Genomic DNA, 14,753 nt, shown 5'->3' with positions numbered 1-14,753 from the left:
TTTTAGGGCAGATTTTCGATTTTTTGAAAAAACTGTAAGGGGTTAGCCTATCGATTTTTTTGGTCAAAAAATTTTTTGTCGAGATTTTGCAAATTCTGCAACGGAAATCAATTAGTAGGACCATTTCAAGTATTCTGTGTGAATTTCATCCAGAAATATTGAGAATTACGGTTTTTAGGGCAGATTTTCGATTTTTTGAAAAAACTGTAAGGGGTTAGCCTATCGATTTTTTTGGTCAAAAAATTTTTTGTCGAGATTTTGCAAATTCTGCAACGGAAATCAATTAGTAGGACCATTTCAAGTATTCTGTGTGAATTTCATCCAGAAATATTGAGAATTACGGTTTTTAGGGCAGATTTTCGATTTTTTGAAAAAACTGTAAGGGGTTAGCCTATCGATTTTTTTGGTCAAAAAATTTTTTGTCGAGATTTTGCAAATTCTGCAACGGAAATCAATTAGTAGGACCATTTCAAGTATTCTGTGTGAATTTCATCCAGAAATATTGAGAATTACGGTTTTTAGGGCAGATTTTCGATTTTTTGAAAAAACTGTAAGGGGTTAGCCTATCGATTTTTTTGGTCAAAAAATTTTTTGTCGAGATTTTGCAAATTCTGCAACGGAAATCAATTAGTAGGACCATTTCAAGTATTCTGTGTGAATTTCATCCAGAAATATTGAGAATTACGGTTTTTAGGGCAGATTTTCGATTTTTTGAAAAAACTGTAAGGGGTTAGCCTATCGATTTTTTTGGTCAAAAAATTTTTTGTCGAGATTTTGCAAATTCTGCAACGGAAATCAATTAGTAGGACCATTTCAAGTATTCTGTGTGAATTTCATCCAGAAATATTGAGAATTACGGTTTTTAGGGCAGATTTTCGATTTTTTGAAAAAACTGTAAGGGGTTAGCCTATCGATTTTTTTGGTCAAAAAATTTTTTGTCGAGATTTTGCAAATTCTGCAACGGAAATCAATTAGTAGGACCATTTCAAGTATTCTGTGTGAATTTCATCCAGAAATATTGAGAATTACGGTTTTTAGGGCAGATTTTCGATTTTTTGAAAAAACTGTAAGGGGTTAGCCTATCGATTTTTTTGGTCAAAAAATTTTTTGTCGAGATTTTGCAAATTCTGCAACGGAAATCAATTAGTAGGACCATTTCAAGTATTCTGTGTGAATTTCATCCAGAAATATTGAGAATTACGGTTTTTAGGGCAGATTTTCGATTTTTTGAAAAAACTGTAAGGGGTTAGCCTATCGATTTTTTTGGTCAAAAAATTTTTTGTCGAGATTTTGCAAATTCTGCAACGGAAATCAATTAGTAGGACCATTTCAAGTATTCTGTGTGAATTTCATCCAGAAATATTGAGAATTACGGTTTTTAGGGCAGATTTTCGATTTTTTGAAAAAACTGTAAGGGGTTAGCCTATCGATTTTTTTGGTCAAAAAATTTTTTGTCGAGATTTTGCAAATTCTGCAACGGAAATCAATTAGTAGGACCATTTCAAGTATTCTGTGTGAATTTCATCCAGAAATATTGAGAATTACGGTTTTTAGGGCAGATTTTCGATTTTTTGAAAAAACTGTAAGGGGTTAGCCTATCGATTTTTTTGGTCAAAAAATTTTTTGTCGAGATTTTGCAAATTCTGCAACGGAAATCAATTAGTAGGACCATTTCAAGTATTCTGTGTGAATTTCATCCAGAAATATTGAGAATTACGGTTTTTAGGGCAGATTTTCGATTTTTTGAAAAAACTGTAAGGGGTTAGCCTATCGATTTTTTTGGTCAAAAAATTTTTTGTCGAGATTTTGCAAATTCTGCAACGGAAATCAATTAGTAGGACCATTTCAAGTATTCTGTGTGAATTTCATCCAGAAATATTGAGAATTACGGTTTTTAGGGCAGATTTTCGATTTTTTGAAAAAACTGTAAGGGGTTAGCCTATCGATTTTTTTGGTCAAAAAATTTTTTGTCGAGATTTTGCAAATTCTGCAACGGAAATCAATTAGTAGGACCATTTCAAGTATTCTGTGTGAATTTCATCCAGAAATATTGAGAATTACGGTTTTTAGGGCAGATTTTCGATTTTTTGAAAAAACTGTAAGGGGTTAGCCTATCGATTTTTTTGGTCAAAAAATTTTTTGTCGAGATTTTGCAAATTCTGCAACGGAAATCAATTAGTAGGACCATTTCAAGTATTCTGTGTGAATTTCATCCAGAAATATTGAGAATTACGGTTTTTAGGGCAGATTTTCGATTTTTTGAAAAAACTGTAAGGGGTTAGCCTATCGATTTTTTTGGTCAAAAAATTTTTTGTCGAGATTTTGCAAATTCTGCAACGGAAATCAATTAGTAGGACCATTTCAAGTATTCTGTGTGAATTTCATCCAGAAATATTGAGAATTACGGTTTTTAGGGCAGATTTTCGATTTTTTGAAAAAACTGTAAGGGGTTAGCCTATCGATTTTTTTGGTCAAAAAATTTTTTGTCGAGATTTTGCAAATTCTGCAACGGAAATCAATTAGTAGGACCATTTCAAGTATTCTGTGTGAATTTCATCCAGAAATATTGAGAATTACGGTTTTTAGGGCAGATTTTCGATTTTTTGAAAAAACTGTAAGGGGTTAGCCTATCGATTTTTTTGGTCAAAAAATTTTTTGTCGAGATTTTGCAAATTCTGCAACGGAAATCAATTAGTAGGACCATTTCAAGTATTCTGTGTGAATTTCATCCAGAAATATTGAGAATTACGGTTTTTAGGGCAGATTTTCGATTTTTTGAAAAAACTGTAAGGGGTTAGCCTATCGATTTTTTTGGTCAAAAAATTTTTTGTCGAGATTTTGCAAATTCTGCAACGGAAATCAATTAGTAGGACCATTTCAAGTATTCTGTGTGAATTTCATCCAGAAATATTGAGAATTACGGTTTTTAGGGCAGATTTTCGATTTTTTGAAAAAACTGTAAGGGGTTAGCCTATCGATTTTTTTGGTCAAAAAATTTTTTGTCGAGATTTTGCAAATTCTGCAACGGAAATCAATTAGTAGGACCATTTCAAGTATTCTGTGTGAATTTCATCCAGAAATATTGAGAATTACGGTTTTTAGGGCAGATTTTCGATTTTTTGAAAAAACTGTAAGGGGTTAGCCTATCGATTTTTTTGGTCAAAAAAAATTTTTTGTCGAGATTTTGCAAATTCTGCAACGGAAATCAATTAGTAGGACCATTTCAAGTATTCTGTGTGAATTTCATCCAGAAATATTGAGAATTACGGTTTTTAGGGCAGATTTTCGATTTTTTGAAAAAACTGTAAGGGGTTAGCCTATCGATTTTTTTGGTCAAAAAATTTTTTGTCGAGATTTTGCAAATTCTGCAACGGAAATCAATTAGTAGGACCATTTCAAGTATTCTGTGTGAATTTCATCCAGAAATATTGAGAATTACGGTTTTTAGGGCAGATTTTCGATTTTTTGAAAAAACTGTAAGGGGTTAGCCTATCGATTTTTTTGGTCAAAAAATTTTTTGTCGAGATTTTGCAAATTCTGCAACGGAAATCAATTAGTAGGACCATTTCAAGTATTCTGTGTGAATTTCATCCAGAAATATTGAGAATTACGGTTTTTAGGGCAGATTTTCGATTTTTTGAAAAAACTGTAAGGGGTTAGCCTATCGATTTTTTTGGTCAAAAAATTTTTTGTCGAGATTTTGCAAATTCTGCAACGGAAATCAATTAGTAGGACCATTTCAAGTATTCTGTGTGAATTTCATCCAGAAATATTGAGAATTACGGTTTTTAGGGCAGATTTTCGATTTTTTGAAAAAACTGTAAGGGGTTAGCCTATCGATTTTTTTGGTCAAAAAATTTTTTGTCGAGATTTTGCAAATTCTGCAACGGAAATCAATTAGTAGGACCATTTCAAGTATTCTGTGTGAATTTCATCCAGAAATATTGAGAATTACGGTTTTTAGGGCAGATTTTCGATTTTTTGAAAAAACTGTAAGGGGTTAGCCTATCGATTTTTTTGGTCAAAAAATTTTTTGTCGAGATTTTGCAAATTCTGCAACGGAAATCAATTAGTAGGACCATTTCAAGTATTCTGTGTGAATTTCATCCAGAAATATTGAGAATTACGGTTTTTAGGGCAGATTTTCGATTTTTTGAAAAAACTGTAAGGGGTTAGCCTATCGATTTTTTTGGTCAAAAAATTTTTTGTCGAGATTTTGCAAATTCTGCAACGGAAATCAATTAGTAGGACCATTTCAAGTATTCTGTGTGAATTTCATCCAGAAATATTGAGAATTACGGTTTTTAGGGCAGATTTTCGATTTTTTGAAAAAACTGTAAGGGGTTAGCCTATCGATTTTTTTGGTCAAAAAATTTTTTGTCGAGATTTTGCAAATTCTGCAACGGAAATCAATTAGTAGGACCATTTCAAGTATTCTGTGTGAATTTCATCCAGAAATATTGAGAATTACGGTTTTTAGGGCAGATTTTCGATTTTTTGAAAAAACTGTAAGGGGTTAGCCTATCGATTTTTTTGGTCAAAAAATTTTTTGTCGAGATTTTGCAAATTCTGCAACGGAAATCAATTAGTAGGACCATTTCAAGTATTCTGTGTGAAGTTCAATATCTTCTTTCTTTTCTCTTTTTTTTTAAATTTGAATTAAGTCGTTAACATTATTCCCGGGGGGAGTTTGGGGTCTTCGATCCCCAGATTTTCTCTGTTGGATATTTAGCAATCTTTGTAATTGGGCGGGTAAATGTGCCCTTCTCTGTGGAAATATCTACCGTTCGAACGTGACCATCAGGACCACGATATATCTTCGATATTTGTCCCTTGAACCACTTCGGATCGACTAATCCTTCTTCAATCAACAAGACATCATCTCCAACGGATAAATCTTTCTTAACTTCCGTCCACTTCCCCCGCTGTTGCAAAGTCTGTAGATATTCATTTTGCCAGCGCTTAGTAAAATGCTGATACAGTTTTTGGCAAAGTTGCCATCTGCTCAGGGTATTGGAACGAAGTTCAGTCACATCAGGATCAGGCAATTGGTTTAGCGGAGCTAAAGTCAAAAAATGCCCAGGGGTCAATGGCAGTGGATCTGAAGGATCCTCAGACAAGTGTGTGAGTGGTCTTGAATTTAATGTACCCTCGATTTGATTAATCACAGTCAGAAACTCTTCAAAATTAAGGATCACATCTCCCATTACCCGTTTCAAATGGTATTTCATGGATTTTACAGCGGCTTCATATAAGCCTCCGTGGTGTGGAGCTGATGGAGGTTGGAAATGCCATTGAACGCCAAGATTTACGGTTGAATCTCGTACTTCTCTTTGAGATATAGCTTGAGATAGCAAACGTTGAAACTCGCGGGCTGCGCCTACAAAATTTCTACCATTGTCGGTGTAGACTTCAGCTGGGACATTTCTGCGACTCACAAATCGGCGAAAAGCAGCAATGAATGCTTCTGTCGTCATAGAACTCACTACTTCTAAGTGAACAGCTTTAACGCCCATGCAAACGAACACACACACGTATACTTTTTGAGTCCTTGTTCGGGAGGATAAATCTACTCTAATATTGAACGGGCCTGCAAAATCAATTCCCACTGAACGGAATGCTCGTGCCAATGTAACTCTTGGTCGGGGCAAATTTCCCATGACTTGGTTTTCGAGCTTGACTTTGAACGGGTAACAAACGTTACAATAGTGAGTGATTTTTCTCACCAAGTATCTACCTCCAAGAGGCCAAAATTTACGTCTTAGAGAGCAAATTAATGCACTTGGGCCAGCATGTAGCAAAGCGATGTGCTCATGCTTAGCAATCATTTCAGCGAGCTTCCCTTTTGGAATAATACGCGGATGAATGGCATCATAGTCCTCTTCGGATTCTTGTATACGACCCCCCACCCTCATAACTTCCTTATCATCCAGGAAAGGTCTTAACTGTCGGCAAATATGAGGTCCCTTCTTTCCCTTGAAATTAGATCTTTTAAGTCCATCATAAATTTCGTGCAGATTGATCTGCTGATCCCATTTGATGAGACAATTTTCCGCGGTCAGAAGTTCCTCAAATGAAAATTCAGCAGCAATGGCTTTGTCTTCGTCAAATTTCTCCTTGAAATCATGTCGCATAATCAGAGCTGCCAGCTTTTTGGCATTTGTCCAATTCGATGCAGTTGCGAGAATATGTTCGTGGAACTCATGTTCCTTGGTCATATTATCAGCAGGTCGTTGTACAGCAACAGAAAGTATCACTGGATCTTCTTGTCCACCTTGTTGATATGGCTCTGGCCAGGAATCTTCCCCCCGCACCAACCATTCAGGCCCATTCCACCAAAGGGACGATGATGCCAATCTCTCAGGAGTCGAACCCCTCGACAAAATATCCGCAGGATTATCCTGTGTTGGCACGTATCTCCATTGAATGGGAACGGAGATCTCATGAATGGCCTTTACGCGATTACGAACAAAAACTTCTTGGCTTCGATTAGAAAAAATCTGACCCAAAACTACTTTAGCATCAGTCCAACAAAAACATTGATTGGAATCGATCTTCAGTGAATCTTGAACACGTCGCAAAAGGCGTGCACCCAAATGTGCTGCACATAGCTCAAGCTTAGGTATAGTTTTCTCTTTAATTGGTGAAACTTTACTCTTTGCGGTTAACATTTTCGCGCTCTGGTTTCCGTGAGAATCCTGAACTACCAGATAAATCACGACACCGTATGCCAGTTTACTGGCATCGCAGAACACATGCAATTGTTCTTGAACCGCAAATTGAATACTCGCTGCCCATCTTGGGATTTCAATATCTTGAATTTTGGTAAGTCACACGTGAAATTTATCCACTTCATATTTAACTCTTCGGGGACAGGCTCATCCCAGTCCAAATTTGCTTTCCAAACTAGTTGGAGTAGCATCTTTGCCACAACTACAATTGGGCTTATTAACCCCATTGGGTCGAAAATACGCGCTATTACCGACAAAATCGTACGTTTAGTCGCAGTGGACTCATCAAACTCGAATGCTACATGGAAACAGAAAGTATCTGTTAAAGTGTTCCATGAAAGACCTAGCGTTTTGATTTCCTCACCTGACAAACTAACCGGTTGTGAATCATCAGAACAAGCATTAACTGCTTGAAGGATTTCTGTGGCATTAGAATGCCACTTTGAAAGTTTGAACTTAGCTGTAGCACACATCTCAATCAATTGAGATTGTATCTCAAGAAGTTCTGAAATGGTCTGGGCGCAAAACAGACAATCGTCCATATAAGTATGGAACTTAATCACGTTAGCTGCTTTCGGATACTTTTCTCCGACATCATTTGCCAGTTGTATCGTTGAACGCGTAGCCAAATGTGGTGAAGCGGAATTTCCGAAGCACAAAGTGCGAAATCTGTAATCTTTTATCGGACCGTTCGGGACATCGCGCAACAAAAATCTTTGGAAATCGCGATGGGCTGGCGTTACTAGTACATGAAGAAACATCTTCACAAAGTCACAAACAGCAGCTTTTGCGTAGCGACGGAGCCCCCAAAGACTGGAGAGCAAATCGGGTTGGACGACTGGTCCAACTTTTATGACATCATTAAGGCTCATGCCAGACGCTGATTTCGAACTGAAGTTAAAAACCGGACGTACCTTAGTCGAGGCCGCTTTTCTCTTGACTACAAAATGATATGGAGCATAATAAGACGGCTTGTCCAAATCAACATCAGGGACTGGCTCAATAATTCCTTCATCTTTATATTCTTGGAAAATATTCTGAACCTCCACTTTGAGCTCTGGATCTTTATCCAATTGTCTATCTGCTCTCTTAAGCATTTGTAAAGCCTTATCGCGGTTATTCTCCAAGTTCTTGTATTCATCTTTTAGTGGAATGTGTACCTCAAATTGACCTTCATTTGTACGAATGGTAGTGTCTACAAACAACTTCTCGACTTCTTCCTGTTCTTCAGTAAGCGATTTTTCAGTTTGATCTGACCCTACTTCTTCAGATTCGAAAAAATCTTTGAAAGTCTTTTCAATTCTCGCGAACGTGGTAACACCACAAGCAATGTTCTGAGGGGTTTCAACATTCCAACCGCCAAACAACATCCAACCAAATTCACTGCTCTTCAAGCATGGCAATCCCTCACCCAATTTGTGCGTTTTGTCGTAAAGAATTTCATTCAATAGGAAACCCCCAATAAGGATATCAATTCTTTCCGTCTTGAACCATAGAGGATCTGCGAGATCAAAGCCCTTTGGAATAGAAAGATCCTTTTCTTGGATTGGCCAGTTAGGAAGATCAACTGACACTCTACCGACAACGCGACACCACAATTTATGTGGATTCATAGTGAGACGTGACGCAATTTTGGCCTCAACGGCAAAACGCGGACTTGACTGTTGGTATTCCAAACCATTGACAACTTCATTGATCGGATACTTCTTCAGACCCAAGATCCCGCATAACCTTTCCGAGATAAAATCACCCTGCGCACCCTCATCTACAAATGCCCTGCAAACATGCGGTTGGTTGTGGACGTCATAGACTAAAATTCGAGCAGTTTTTATCATCACGCGCCTTCCCTTGAGTTGGGCTGTCACCCCCACTCCAGCATTCACAATGGAATTTTTACCATCAACAGTAGACTCTTTTTCTCGCGAAACAGATTGAGAAGGAGCCGCCTGAGTGGTTTCCTGAACCTGAAGATTATGAGCGGTAGACTTTTCCACACCCCCTTCGTACGCGTCGTGAAGCCAGAAATTATGCTTCTCTTTGCAATGTCTGCACGATGGATATTTACATTGATCGAGATTGTGTTTATCCGCGATACAATTCACGCAAATGTTCAAGTTACGTACAATTGAGAGCCTTTTTACCGCTGGAAGCGACTTAAAAGTCTCACATTTGTACAACTTATGACTCGACTTTGAGCAAACGGTGCACAATTCTTTTGTGCTATCAACGGCAGCCATGTGAGCGAGAGAACTTTTGCTATTGGTTACAACATTCTTGGAATTTTTCTTTACGTTAGAAGTGGTGTTGATCGATGGACACATTTCCAATGCTCGACATCTCCCAGAAAGAAACTTGTCAAATCTTTCCCAAGTGGGAAGCTCTGAGGGATCCGTATTTATTTTTGCCCACTCGGATTGAGTCTCATGATCAAGCTTTTGAGTGAGTATAAAGATGATCCAAGGATCCCACCCAGTTATACATACCCCAATGGACTTCAAAGATTTGAGGATGCATTTGGAAGTGTCATGCAACTTACGGAGCTTCTCCCAAGATGGCGTAGTAACCGATGGTTGCTTGTGGAAGGCATCCAGGTAGCTTGAGACGATGTTCATCTTGTTGTTAAATCTCTCCTGTACTGCTTCCCAAGCTTCAGTGTAATTCTCTCCTCGTACATCGATGTGCTCGATGGATTGCGTTGCATCACCCACGAGAGCTTTTCTCAAATAATGGAACTTTTGAGAATCTGGCAAATTCGGATTCTCATGAACAATGCTGATGAAAAGACTCTTGAAATCTGTCCACTTGGTGTACTTCCCGTCGAATGTTGGAACTGTAATTGCTTCCAACTTTACCGCAGGAACTGAACCCTGTGGAGGCGTTTGTGGAGTAGATGGAGTGGAACTCACAGCCTGTTCTGACACTATGTTGGCAAATTCTCCAACAATTGTCTTCAGAGTGTTTTGTTGTTCCCTCATCAGTCGCTCAAGAACTTGTTCTTGAGACTTCCTGTCCTCTCGCATGAGCTCAAACATCTTCGTCGGACTGTATCTTACAGTTGCTGCATCAATCTTTTCTTGCTTCAGCTTCAAATCCGTAATTAGCTTTACAAGACGGGCCTCGATATCGTCACAATCTTGACAGAAGTTCACAAAATCTTCTTCTTCTTGCGCTTTATCTTCTTGCGTTGTCTTCTCAGCAATTATGGCTCTTTGAACATCTCGGTATTTTGGCTGAAGCTTCTCGATAATAACCAGCTTGGATTCCAGTTCCGCACGAAGGTCTGGCTGAGAAAGAGCCTGAGGACTCTCCTCCAAACTTTCCAAGAAATTTGTGATCGATGTGAGTGTGCTTTTGTAGCCTCCTCTGACTTTTACCAAAGACATCTTAGCACTCTGTGTAAAATTTCCTCTAAATATGGCGGACGAAAATTCGCAATTCTTCTCACGAGGCGTCACTCTTGCGCCTCACGGGCGAAGGTCCAAATGTTGGGGACTAACCTGGAATATTACGATAAATCAGTGGCAGAGCTATTATCCGTGTGAAGGAGGATCAAATGTTGGGGACTAACCTGGAATATTACGATAAATCAGTGGCAGAGCTATTATCCGTGTGAAGGAGGATCAAATTTTTCCCAGTGTCTTGCGTCGATATATGAGGGTGGATAATAAAATCAGATTTTTTCACACTTCACTTATATTTCTTCACAAATTCCATTAACAATATTTCGTAAAGTCTTTTATGGTTATAATTCAATTAAATTCAACAGCAAAAGTTTTGATAATCTAATGATATTTTTAGATTTAATTGCGCGATAGAAAAAATGGTGTTTTGTTTTCGCCAGACATCAAAGAGAGAGAGAAAAAATTAGGGAGAGAAAATTAAGGCAGAGGTCGCTCCCTTCAACAATAGGCTTTCCAATAAACCTTTCAAAGTTCAATATCTTCTTTCTTTTCTCTTTTTTTTTTAAATTTGAATTAAGTCGTTAACACCGTGTGAATTTCATCCAGAAATATTGAGAATTACGGTTTTTAGGGCAGATTTTCGATTTTTTGAAAAAACTGTAAGGGGTTAGCCTATCGATTTTTTTGGTCAAAAAATTTTTTGTCGAGATTTTGCAAATTCTGCAACGGAAATCAATTAGTAGGACCATTTCAAGTATTCTGTGTGAATTTCATCCAGAAATATTGAGAATTACGGCTTTTAGGGCAGATTTTCGATTTTTTAAAAAAACTGTAAGGGGTTAGCCTATCGATTTTTTTGGTCAAAAATTTTTTTGTCGAGATTTTGCAAATTCTGCAACGGAAATCAATTAGTAGGACCATTTCAAGTATTCTGTGTGAATTTCATCCAGAAATATTGAGAATTACGGTTTTTAGGGCAGATTTTCGATTTTTTAAAAAAAAACTGTAAGGGGTTAGCCTATCGATTTTTTTGGTCAAAAAATTTTTTGTCGAGATTTTGCAAATTCTGCAACGGAAATCAATTAGTAGGACCATTTCAAGTATTCTGTGTGAATTTCATCCAGAAATATTGAGAATTACGGTTTTTAGGGCAGATTTTCGATTTTTTGAAAAAACTGTAAGGGGTTATCGATTTTTTTGGTCAAAAAATTTTTTGTCGAGATTTTACAAATTCTGCAACGGAAATCAATTAGTAGGACCATTTCAAGTATTCTGTGTGAATTTCATCCAGAAATATTGAGAATTACGGTTTTTAGGGCAGATTTTCGATTTTTTGAAAAAACTGTAAGGGGTTAGCCTATCGATTTTTTTGGTCAAAAAATTTTTTGTCGAGATTTTGCAAATTCTGCAACGGAAATCAATTAGTAGGACCATTTCAAGTATTCTGTGTGAATTTCATCCAGAAATATTGAGAATTACGGTTTTTAGGGCAGATTTTCGATTTTTTGAAAAAACTGTAAGGGGTTAGCCTATCGATTTTTTTGGTCAAAAAATTTTTTGTCGAGATTTTGCAAATTCTGCAACGGAAATCAATTAGTAGGACCATTTCAAGTATTCTGTGTGAATTTCATCCAGAAATATTGAGAATTACGGTTTTTAGGGCAGATTTTCGAGTTTTTGAAAAAACTGTAAGGGGTTAGCCTATCAATTTTTTTGGTCAAAAAATTTTTTGTCGAGATTTTGCAAATTCTGCAACGGAAATCAATTAGTAGGACCATTTCAAGTATTCTGTGTGAATTTCATCCAGAAATATTGAGAATTACGGTTTTTAGGGCAGATTTTCGATTTTTTGAAAAAACTGTAAGGGGTTAGCCTATCGATTTTTTTGGTCAAAGAATTTTTTGTCGAGATTTTGCAAATTCTGCAACGGAAATCAATTAGTAGGACCATTTCAAGTATTCTGTGTGAATTTCATCCAGAAATATTGAGAATTACGGTTTTCAGGGCAGATTTTCGATTTTTTGAAAAAACTGTAAGGGGTTAGCCTATCGATTTTTTTGGTCAAAAATTTTTTTGTCGAGATTATGCAAATTCTGCAACGGAAATCAATTAGTAGGACCATTTCAAGTATTCTGTGTGAATTTCATCCAGAAATATTGAGAATTACGGTTTTTAGGACAGATTTTCGATTTTTTGAAAAAACTGTAAGGGATTAGCGTATCGATTTTTTTGGTCAAAAAATTTTTTGTCGAGATTTTGCAAATTCTGCAACGGAAATCAATTAGTAGGACCATTTCAAGTATTCTGTGTGAATTTCATCCAGAAATATTGAGAATTACGGTTTTTAGGGCAGATTTTCGATTTTTTGAAAAAACTGTAAGGGGTTAGCCTATCGATTTTTTTGGTCAAAAAATTTTTTGTCGAGATTTTGCAAATTCTGCAACGGAAATCAATTAGTAGGACCATTTCAAGTATTCTGTGTGAATTTCATCCAGAAATATTGAGAATTACGGTTTTTAGGGCAGATTTTCGATTTTTTGAAAAAACTGTAAGGGGTTAGCCTATCGATTTTTTTGGTCAAAAATTTTTTTGTCGAGATTATGCAAATTCTGCAACGGAAATCAATTAGTAGGACCATTTCAAGTATTCTGTGTGAATTTCATCCAGAAATATTGAGAATTACGGTTTTTAGGACAGATTTTCGATTTTTTGAAAAAACTGTAAGGGGTTAGCCTATCGATTTTTTTGGTCAAAAAATTTTTTGTCGAGATTTTGCAAATTCTGCAACGGAAATCAATTAGTAGGACCATTTCAAGTATTCTGTGTGAATTTCATCCAGAAATATTGAGAATTACGGTTTTTAGGGCAGATTTTCGATTTTTTAAAAAAACTGTAAGGGGTTAGCCTATCGATTTTTTTGGTCAAAAAATTTTTTGTCGAGATTTTGCAAATTCTGCAACGGAAATCAATTAGTAGGACCATTTCAAGTATTCTGTGTGAATTTCATCCAGAAATATTGAGAATTACGGTTTTCAGGGCAGATTTTCGATTTTTTGAAAAAACTGTAAGGGGTTAGCCTATCGATTTTTTTGGTCAAAAATTTTTTTGTCGAGATTATGCAAATTCTGCAACGGAAATCAATTAGTAGGACCATTTCAAGTATTCTGTGTGAATTTCATCCAGAAATATTGAGAATTACGGTTTTTAGGGCAGATTTTCGATTTTTTGAAAAAACTGTAAGGGGTTAGCCTATCGATTTTTTTGATCAAAAAATTTTTTGTCGAGATTTTGCAAATTCTGCAACGGAAATCAATTAGTAGGACCATTTCAAGTATTCTGTGTGAATTTCATCCAGAAATATTGAGAATTACGGTTTTTAGGGCAGATTTTCGATTTTTTAAAAAAAACTGTAAGGGGTTAGCCTATCGATTTTTTTGGTCAAAAAATTTTTTGTCGAGATTTTGCAAATTCTGCAACGGAAATCAATTAGTAGGACCATTTCAAGTATTCTGTGTGAATTTCATCCAGAAATATTGAGAATTACGGTTTTTAGGGCAGATTTTCGATTTTTTGAAAAAACTGTAAGGGGTTAGCCTATCGATTTTTTTGGTCAAAAAATTTTTTGTCGAGATTTTGCAAATTCTGCAACGGAAATCAATTAGTAGGACCATTTCAAGTATTCTGTGTGAATTTCATCCAGAAATATTGAGAATTACGGTTTTTAGGGCAGATTTTCGATTTTTTGAAAAAACTGTAAGGGGTTAGCCTATCGATTTTTTTGGTCAAAAAATTTTTGTCGAGATTTTGCAAATTCTGCAACGGAAATCAATTAGTAGGACCATTTCAAGTATTCTGTGTGAATTTCATCCAGAAATATTGAGAATTACGGTTTTTAGGACAGATTTTCGATTTTTTGAAAAAACTGTAAGGGGTTAGCCTATCGATTTTTTTGGTCAAAAATTTTTTTGTCGAGATTTTGCAAATTCTGCAACGGAAATCAATTAGTAGGGCCATTTCAAGTATTCTGTGTGAATTTCATCCAGAAATATTGAGAATTACGGTTTTTAGGGCAGATTTTCGATTTTTTAAAAAAACTGTAAGGGGTTAGCCTATCGATTTTTTTGGTCAAAAAATTTTTTGTCGAGATTTTGCAAATTCTGCAACGGAAATCAATTAGTAGGACCATTTCAAGTATTCTGTGTGAATTTCATCCAGAAATATTGAGAATTACGGTTTCTAGTCACTTTTAATTGTTTTAATTGGGATTTGTTTGGACTTTTAATTGTTTTTTAAGTGTAAAACTTGTGCAAGCGACTTTAAAAGACGATGATATTGTTTAACAAGAATTTTATTACAGATTTCTGAAGCAATTACAACACTAACATTATCCATTTTAGTCAAATCAGAGATTCAAAGACTTTCTAAAAGTCTTTGACATTTTGTCCAAATCATAATGATAAATGCTGTCTTCTAAAAGGGATCCCCCCTAAGGGATTTGTCATTCGAACCACGTTCCCTGTCTTTGGATTTTAAGCAATAAAATTTAAATACTTTAAGATATTGTGCTCTGTTGAGTGGAAAGTCTGGTAAATTTTATTTGAGAATTTGCATATAGTGCACA

At 36.1% G+C, this 14,753-nt stretch overlaps 1 protein-coding gene across 1 annotated transcript; it reads right to left on the bottom strand.

Annotated features, from left to right (window-relative positions):
• Positions 1–4,673: 4,673 nt before the first annotated feature.
• Positions 4,674–10,114, bottom strand: LOC129805203 (uncharacterized). The gene is made up of 2 exons (XM_055852971.1): positions 7,096–10,114; positions 4,674–6,814 (listed from the first exon to the last, which is right to left on the bottom strand). The coding sequence occupies exons 1-2, from the start codon at positions 10,112–10,114 to the stop codon at positions 4,674–4,676; spliced, it is 5,160 nt and encodes a 1,719-aa protein (XP_055708946.1).
• Positions 10,115–14,753: the final 4,639 nt, after the last annotated feature.

The sequence above is a fragment of the Phlebotomus papatasi genome, chromosome 3, assembly GCF_024763615.1.
Source record: "Phlebotomus papatasi isolate M1 chromosome 3, Ppap_2.1, whole genome shotgun sequence".
Taxonomy (NCBI): Eukaryota; Metazoa; Arthropoda; class Insecta; order Diptera; family Psychodidae; genus Phlebotomus; species Phlebotomus papatasi.
The sequence above is the reverse complement of the archived record's forward strand: the minus strand, read 5'-3'. Positions and strand labels throughout refer to the sequence as shown.